Here is a 9276-nt window from a genome sequence, read left to right on the forward strand (position 1 = left end):
CGGGAGGCAGAGGTTGCAGTGAGCTGAGATTGTGCCACTGCACTCCAGCCTGGGCAACAGAGTGAGACTCAGTCTCAACAATTAATTAATTAATTAATTAATTAAAAATGTATTTATTAGGTCATTTATCACATTAAATTGGAATCCGATGGGTAGACATATAGCAATCCTACTATATTTGTTGATTCATTCAACAAATATATACTGATCACCGGTGTGCCAGATATAGCAATGAGAAACATTATCCCTGCCTTTTTGAAGCTCACAATATAGTCAAGCAGAAAAAAACAAAACAAAACATAATTATACTACTTCATAAAAAATACTATAATAAAAATAAGTACATGACAGAGACTGGCATTTACCCTAGCCTCAAAAGAGCAAGAATGTTCTAGGGAGGAGGAGACACTTCCTCTGCATATTTACCAAAAAAAAAAAAAAAAAAAAGTGAGTTAGCAGAGAAAATGGAAGCAGATGGAAAAGTGGGAATGCAAAATGCAACTGAACAAATGATTTAGTCTGGCCAAAGTGCAGGGTTGGTGTTTGCAAATGGAGAGAGGGGAAGTTGGAGAGGTTTGCAAAGGCAGATAGAAAGCCTTTCATGTAATGATAAGCATTACTATTTCCTGAGCTAGATGCTGAGCACAATGCAGCCATAATGTGAAATCTTTCTGAGGTAAATGTTCATGTTTTATATAATGTGAAATCTTTCTGAGGTAGGTGTTCATGTTTTACTTTGTTGGAGGAGAAAATTGAGACTTCAGTAGGTTAAAATGACTTAGCCAAGGTCTGAAGTTACTGGCAACAGAGTTCAGATTTTAATTAAGCACATGGATTCTGAGGCTAGACTACTAGGGCCTAAGTCCTGATTCTTCTTTTACTACTTCTGTAGAGATCAATTTACTTAACCTTCATGCCTCACTTTTCTCATCTGTTAAATGGTCATGATAATAGCACCTACCTCTGGTTGTTGTGAAGATTAATTAGTATTTGTAAAGTATTTGGAAAAAGACCTACCGAACGGAAAAGCATTGTGTAAGCATTTGCTAGTAGTTTATGGTTGTTATTATTATTATCTAACTCCAAATACAGTAACTTTTCCCACCGTCACATGCAGCTTGTCAAAAATAAGTAGAAATAGCGTAAGTTCCCACTCAGCTTCTATAAGACAGTAGGCATTGTGGTGGATATTTAAACACCGTAATCCTCACACCACTCTTCAAGGGTGCCATATTGCCTTACTTTACAGATGAACTCAAATATTTCATCCAAGGTCACACAGCTAATAAAGAATTTTTATCCAAAGGCATTAATGGGTCTCCCTGAAATATTTTAAGCAGAAGACACAATTAGTTTTATAGTAATCTATGGCCAGATCCACCTGGTGGAGGGAGAATGCTCCGAATGTCTTGGTAGGGAGGAGAAATCAAAGGTATCTTGGTTGGGGGCCAGATTGATGGGTAAAAGAACTATTAGTGGGTTATTTCAGTACTCCAGACAAGAAATTATGAAGTCCAAAGCTCTACCATAAGGCAAGTTAAGATTACAGATTAGGGGCTACATTTGAATATTTCTGATGCAATCGTTAATAGACTTAGTAACCACAGGAATATAGAACGTAATGAAATAAGTTAATGATTAATAAGATAAGTCTGGGGAAATTCTCAAGTTTCTGTTGATACTAATAACAGATTGGAGAAATATGGATAGAGAATCAAATTCCAGAACCAATAACCAAATTAGAATTTATATATTTTAAAATTAAGATGTCTATGAGATCTTCAAGGCAAAATATTTATTAGGCAGCTAGCTGTAGAAGTCTGAAGTTTTGAAGGGGGTCTGAGCTGGAAACACAAATTTAGAGGTTATTAACATCTAAATGAAAATTGCAACCACAGCATACGTGAGATCACACTAGTACATCTTGAAGAGTGAGAAAAAAGGCCGGGCGCGGTGGCTTACGCCTGTAATCCTAGCACTTTGGGAGGCCTAGGCGGGTGGATTACCTGAGGTCAGGAGTTCGAGACCAGCCTGGCCAACGTGGCAAAACTCCGTCTCTACTAAAAATACAAAAATTAGCCAGGCATGGTGGTGAGCACCTACAATCCCGGCTGGTCAGGAGGCTGAGGCAGAATTGTTTGAACCCAGGAGGCGGAGGTTGCAGTGAGCCAGGATGGCGCCACTGCACTCCAGTCTGGGTGACAGAGCAAGACTCCATCTCAAAAAATTTTAAAAAAGTGAGGAAAAAAAAGTCCAAGAATCCAGGGCTTGAGCAGAGTGAAAGAAACTTGTGAAAAATTGTGTATAAATGACCAAAAAAGTAGGAAGAAAACCACAAGAAAGAGATGTCACAGAGGCCAAAGGAGAATGGTTGAGAAAACAAGGAATTTGGATCAACAACAACAGAAAACAGTGTTCCGAAAGAGCAAATAAGAGTGAGGTCTAGTAGGTATCAATTGGATTTATCAACTTGGAGATCACTGATGCTCTTGTTGAAAGAAGTTTCACTGACATGGGAGGGAATCAAGGGAAAACCATATTGCAAGGACTTGCATTTTAATGCATTTCCATATTACTTAATGGATAAAAATGAGAAAGAGAAAAAAGAGAACAAGTATCTCACATTATGCGTAGCTGTGTACCAAATACAACTGCAGTGTCTTTCTGTAAAAAACATTGAGTTAAATGAAAACAATGAGGGAGACTGACTTTTCATTATATAATTTCTGTATATATCTATCTTTAACTTCAATTGAAGTTTCTTAAAATGTAAATTTTTTTTTTTTTTTTTTTGAGACAGAGTCTCACTCTGTTACCAGGCTGGAGTGAAGTGGTAGGATCTCAGCTCACTGCAGCTTCTGCCTCCTGGATTAGAGTGATTCTCCTGCCTCAGCCTCCCAAGTAGCTGGGACTACAAGTGTGCGCCACCACATCTGCCTAATTTTTGTATTTTTAGTAGAGACAGGGTTTCACCATGTTGGCCAGGATGGCCTCGATCTCCTGACCTCAAGATCCACCCATCTTTGCCTCCCAAAGTGCTGGGATTACAGGTGTAAGCCACTGTGCCAGCCACAAATGTAAATTTCAATAGCAAAATTTCATAGCGTCTCTCTTTCTTAACCATAATAACTATAAACTAAAGTTACTAATTTTATTATATTATAAAACAAATGCTCTGACTCTCCTAAATGTATTATTTTCTAAATGCTACCACAGCTTTAATTCTCAGTCTTCACACATTGAATACCTACGAAATATTTGATTACCTACATACCTACAATTGAGCCTCAACCTGATAATATTTGCTGCATTGGTTACATCAGGAAAGTGAAATGGAACACTGGCAGTTTGATTTGAGTCTGTTTTCTTTTCTGCCCTGTTCCTTGCATGGACATGTTAAGTATATATTTGCATCTTGATTGAAAAATATGTAACTGGAAACATTACTGTTTCATAAAAGGTAATGTTTTATGAAAAGAATGTTAGCCTGGCTCTGCTAATACTGTAACATTAAATTAAATGCTTCTTTAAAATTTCTCTTTTTCTCGATGGTAATTAAGTTAAAGCATGAAAAATATTTGTATTATGTGTAATCTGACATTTATTTAATTGATGTTCTTGCCATAGACTTTTCTCTCGTTTTATTGATAAAAGGAGGGGCCCTCTCCGGAACAGACACCTACCAGTCTTTGGTCAATAAAACCTTCGGCTTTCCAGGGTATATCCTTCTCTCTGTTCTTCAGTTTTTGTATCCTTTTATAGGTAAGTTGACTGTGAAGATAAATATTGCAATTATGTGCATAAGCATATGGTCATTTCTGAATAAAATACGTTTAATAGTCTTTAAAGAATATCATTATAGCAGTTGAAATCTTTTCCAAATTAAATATTTACTTCTTTAACCATTTTCTTCCTTACTTTCTGGTCCTTTTGATTTATTTTCTATTTCTTTTAAATAAAATGAGGGTTATTTGCACTGAGTTAATGTTTGGGCTTTCTGTACTTGGTAAAAAAATTAAATGATCTAGAATAAAGAGTGAATAAGAGAAATAACACATTTCTTATAAGGCTTAATACTTAAAAAAAAAAAAAACTGCTAAGGATTTGTGGAAGCCATGTACTAGGCCAATGTGCTATTTAAAGTTTATACCATAATGGTGAGAATGTCACCTAACACTTCTTAAAAAATGAAATGTTAATATTCACCAATGGCCAAATTGACTTCATTTTTAAAAATCAGTACTATGGAAGGTATTGTTCAAACCACTAGTTCCATATGTCTCCACAGAAAGCTAAGAATATATTTCCCAAAAAAGTCTTATGCTTTCAATGGAGGGGATATTTTAGTACCTTCAAAGTTTTCTATTATTATTCCTCACTTTACGCAGTACATATGTTCCTGAAAAGAGGTTTGGAAACTGAACTTTAACAACAAAATAAATTGCATTTTTAATAACTAGCAGAACTTGCTACTTAAAGGTATTCTGAGATGAATCAACCTGTAAAGAGAAAATCCTTTTTTAATACAAATTGATACTCTGCCATAGATCTGTGGTCCAGTTATCTTTAAAGTTGTCCAAATGGGTAATCATAATATACATTTGAAAGGAATAGGGTAATGCCAATGTTTGGGAAGTAATAACTGATTGCTTTCAAATATTTAGGATGAAATATGTGATGGCTTATTGATGACTCTTATTTTAATTATGTTTTTAGCAATGATAAGTTACAATATAATAGCTGGAGATACTTTGAGCAAAGTTTTTCAAAGAATCCCAGGAGGTAAGTCAGAATAAAAATTGTGAGGATTTAAATATATTTATTTTATATAGTTATTTATAGTTAACATGGTTCATAATAATGTATAAATAAAAAATTTGAAAGTGAAATTATTGGATTACTTCAGGTATCTCACAATTTCCGTGTTCCATTTTGATCTTAAAGTTCTGACCTACTTTTATACATAATTTAGTTCTTATTTAGCTGTTTGAAAAAATGTTGTTACTATTTATATACTTAGAATACTTTATATTTTAAATTTTTTATGCTTCATATCACCAGCTCTCTGGGCTAATACTTTTTCATGTACTATTTAAACTATGCGATTTCTTAAATAAGCAAGCAGGCTATTTTCCCCATTATTTGTATTAAGGTATAATTTAATAGAGTAAAATTAACCCTTTAAAATCTATATTCTGTGGCCAGGCAAGGTGGCTCACACCTATAATCCCAGCACTTTGGGAGGCAGAGGAGGGTGGATCGCTTGAGCTCAGGAGTTCAAGACCAGCCGGGGCAACATAGTGAAACTTCATCTGTACAAAAAGTGCAAACATTAGCAGGACATGGTATCTGCACCTGTGGTGCCAGGTACTTCGGAGGCTGAGGTGGGAGGATCACTTGAGCCCAGGGGGTGGAGGCTGCAGAGAGCTGTGATCATGCCAATGCCCTGCAGGGTGGGCAACAGAGTGAGACCCTGTCTCGAAAAAACAAATAAACAAACAAGCAAAAAACCCCAAAAACCTATATTCTGTGAGTTTTGACAAAGGCATATAGTCATATAACCACATCTGCAATCAAAATACAGAGCAACAAGCCAGCCACAGTGGCGTGCACCTGTACTCCCAGCTACTCCAGAGACTGAAGCAGAAGGATTGCTTGAGCCCAGGAGTGTGAGCCACATACAGACAGTCTGTCTCTAAAAATAGTAAAAATAATGCAGAACAATTCCATCACTCCCTCCAGTTTCCCCCATTTCTCTTTGTTATCAAACCCTAATCTCCAGCTCCCCCTGCCAACCTCCTGATGAGATTTCTCTCCCTATAGTTTTGCTTTCTTCAGAATGCCAGGTAAATGACATCATACCATATGTAGCTTTTTTGAGTCTGGCTTCTTTTATTTAGAAAGGTGTATTTGAGATTCAGCTGTGTCTTTAGATATATCAGTAGTTTGCTCTTTTTAACAAATTGTTTCTGAGAAGCATTTCATTTTATGGATGTACAATAGTGTATCTATCACCCAGTTGAGGGACATTTGTGTCGTTTTCAGTTTAGGGTAATTGCAAAAAAGCCAATGTGAACATTCTTAAGTAGACCTTCTCAACATATTGCTACAACTCCACTCCCTGTTCAACTTTTCACTATGTCATGGTTTTTAGAATAATTCAGAGATCACGTGTCTTTTTGCTTTGAAGAGCTTCTCATCCAAGCTACATAATCCCTCTTTCATTGTGACACTCTCTCTAATTGCTATTACAGTTGAGGAGATTGATGCAAAAACACCTTTCCTCTTAGTGCTTGAATCACTCATTTTAGAGACATACAAAACAGAATGAAACAAAATCTAAAGCCAGGAAGTACATCTATTCCTCACACAGGGTTTAGTGGAACTTGAGATCATGGAGACATAGCTGTCAAATCACAGACTCACTAATGACCAGCTGTGTGACCTTGAGAAGGTTAGTTGTCCTCTCCGAGTTCCAGTTTTCTCATCTCTAAATTATGAATCAGAATATCATCTGCTTCATAGAATAGTTGTGTGAAGCAAAAGAGGTGAGACAGGAAGTTCCTAGCACACAGTAGACTTACCCAGTTGTTAGTCATTATTTTTGTTACCCTGAACTGTCTGTAGCTTCTGTGCCAGCCCCCAAACTCCAAAGCATGAATGCATAAGCTGAGGCCACATAAGTGGGTAGAATGCTAAGGGAAAGTGGTCAGAATATAATACAAGACATACGATATAATCTAAATTATGTAAATTTTCTATTTGCATATACAAGTAAGAAAAATAAGAAAGAAATACTTTTACATATAAACTGTGGTTATCTTTTAATCACGAGATCCATGGGATTTTTGTGGGGGGGTTTCTGTGTTATTTTTCAAGGCTTTTCTTAAGGGTTTTCTTTTTTCCTCTGTTTTTTGTTTTTGTATTTGTTTTTGTTTTTTTTGAGACAGAGTCTCACTATGTCACCCAGGCTAGAGTGCAATGGCATAATTGGCTCACTGCAGTCTTGACCTCCCGGGTTCAGGTGATCCTCCCACCTCAGCCTTCCAAGTAGCTGGGATTACAGGTGCACACCACCATGCCCGGTTTTGTAGAGATGGGTTTTGCTGTGTTGCCCAGGCTTGTCTTGAACTCCTGAGCTCAAATGATCTACCCACCTCAGCCTCCCAAAGTGTTGGGATTATAGGCATGAGCCATCTCACCTGGCCTCTAAGGTTTTTCAAAAGAGAATTACTATTTTAAAAATATATTTTATTACTGTATTTTCCTATTCAAAAAGTAGCACTGATTTATTGGAAAAATATTAGAAAACACAGACAAGCAAAATGGAGAAAATAGAAAAGACTAATAATCTCTTCCTCTTGGGACAACCAGGTGGTAACCATCCTTTCAACCCCCTCCTGTTTTTCCTCTTCCTTCCATCCTTCCTTTTATCCTTTTGATGTATACTTTCAGAGTTTTAAGAATACATGTAATTTCAGATATTCATAAGAATAATATAACATCATACATCTTGTTCCATAACATGCTTCTTTCTCTTAGTAATATTTTAAGAACATATTCTCATATCAAAACACAAATATATAAATGCTTTACTGCAAGTTCAGTATCCTGTACAGTACCTACTGTACAGTTAAAGTGGCCATAATTAATTTAACTTTCCTTGATAGAAACATTTTGATTGTTAATTTTTATTGATTTTTAATTATACAAGCAATGTATGTATAACACTCTTCATAAAAATAAAACATTATAGAACAGGCTAATGGTCCCTTGAAGCCCTCTTCCTGGTTATCAATTTTGTAATCATCAAAAATGATTTTTAAAAATGTAGGTCATGTGGCAAGGAACACAACTTTATTCTTACAGCATCTTCACCCTTTTGGGGTGTGACAGTTTATAATGTTCACTCTGTTTGTATATCTTGTGAGGCATAATATTATGCCAGAGTATTTTTAGAAGCAGATACTATAAAATTCTTACCAAAGTTCTATTTTTATTCTGAAATACATCACTAATAAATTGGCAAGTAAGCAATTGCTTTTACTTTTCTCTGGTAGCCAAAACCTTAGCTCTTGATATAAGTCAAAGTAACAAGAAATGTTGGTATAAGAAATAGTATGTTTACGTGCTTTTAAATTTTTTCAAAAATTTTATTCTCAAAAATTTCAATTTTCATCTTTCTTTACTGTTGTTTAAACATTTAAAATGCATACTTGGTTGCATTTTTGATAGTCCTGTTTAGGTAATAGATCTCATCATTAGATCATTAGTGAAAAACATCCTTTATGCAAATGGAATCCTCAGTTATTAGGCTCCTACCTGTTGATCATAGCAGTCGGTGTCAGCGTTTATCTAGCCCTTCACTTTCCCAGTGAAGCAAAAGGTGTAAAGAGTAAATAGAAATAGATACACAAATAATTTGGTTCAAATTATGTTCACCACAAATATGTAAATAGTGAGTTCAGGGATTTTGGAATTGATTTTCCTGTTTTGTTTCAATTCTTAATTTTATAATGACTAGTTATGGCTGAGTTCAAGTATTCCATTAATATTAATAATTAAATATTCCATTCCATATATATAATCTATATGTACACACATACACCTATATACACATCATATACATATATATACACTACACATATAGAAAATACTAATCATCTATTAACCATATATATAATACATATATGTGGTAAAAACCTATGTCATTTTGAAATTTCTTTCTTGTAAGTTTATCAGCCATCTAAGAAAATTAGTGTCATTGTTTAGGATAACAGCTTTTATTTTCTTACCACAATCATTCACTTATTTATATAGACTTTAGACTATGCAGAAATTGATGCACAATGACTTGATACCACCACTGAAGACATTGTAACAATATAATGACATGATCTCTGAGTGAAATTTAATATGAGCTCAAAATTTAAACAGTAGTGTCTTCATTGAAATAGATATATAGCTCCTTAAGTGACTATTTTAATTAGCACACCCTTAAAAATATATAAATCCTTGTATGTTTCATTTTAGGTTTAAAACTTCTGTTTATATTTGGTTATACAAATAACACATATAATTCTATATATTATATATGAGCTCAAAATTTAAACAGTAGTGTCTTCATTGAAATAGATATATAGCTCCTTAAGTGACTATTTTAATTGCACACCCTTAAAAATATATAAATCCTTGTATGTTTCATTTTAGGTTTAAAACTTCTGTTTATATTTGGTTATACAAATAACACATATAATTATATATATTATATATGAT

The 9276-nt window shown here is 34.7% G+C and overlaps 1 protein-coding gene and 1 long non-coding RNA gene across 4 annotated transcripts in view; both read left to right on the forward strand.

Annotated features, from left to right (window-relative positions):
• The window catches only part of LOC105515299, a 2940-nt gene extending 719 nt beyond the window's left edge, over nucleotides 1-2221 (forward strand). Inside the window, exons 2-3 of the long non-coding RNA XR_001002295.1 lie at nucleotides 13-676; nucleotides 717-2221. This is a non-coding gene — a long non-coding RNA (uncharacterized LOC105515299). The remainder of the gene's footprint in view (nucleotides 1-12; nucleotides 677-716) is intronic.
• Nucleotides 1-9276, forward strand: part of SLC38A11 (solute carrier family 38, member 11) — a 56294-nt gene that overhangs the window by 6216 nt on the left and 40802 nt on the right. For 2 of the 3 annotated variants that reach the window (XM_011947078.1, XM_011947079.1), the window contains 2 exons: nucleotides 3628-3762; nucleotides 4717-4782. In XM_011947078.1, the coding sequence (XP_011802468.1) occupies nucleotides 3628-3762; nucleotides 4717-4782 (201 nt within the window). The remainder of the gene's footprint in view (nucleotides 1-3627; nucleotides 3763-4716; nucleotides 4783-9276) is intronic. The other variant, XM_011947081.1, reaches the window with a different exon arrangement.

This window comes from Colobus angolensis, unplaced genomic scaffold (genome assembly GCF_000951035.1).
Source record: "Colobus angolensis palliatus isolate OR3802 unplaced genomic scaffold, Cang.pa_1.0 Scaffold259, whole genome shotgun sequence".
In the NCBI taxonomy this organism is placed as follows: domain Eukaryota; kingdom Metazoa; phylum Chordata; class Mammalia; order Primates; family Cercopithecidae; genus Colobus; species Colobus angolensis.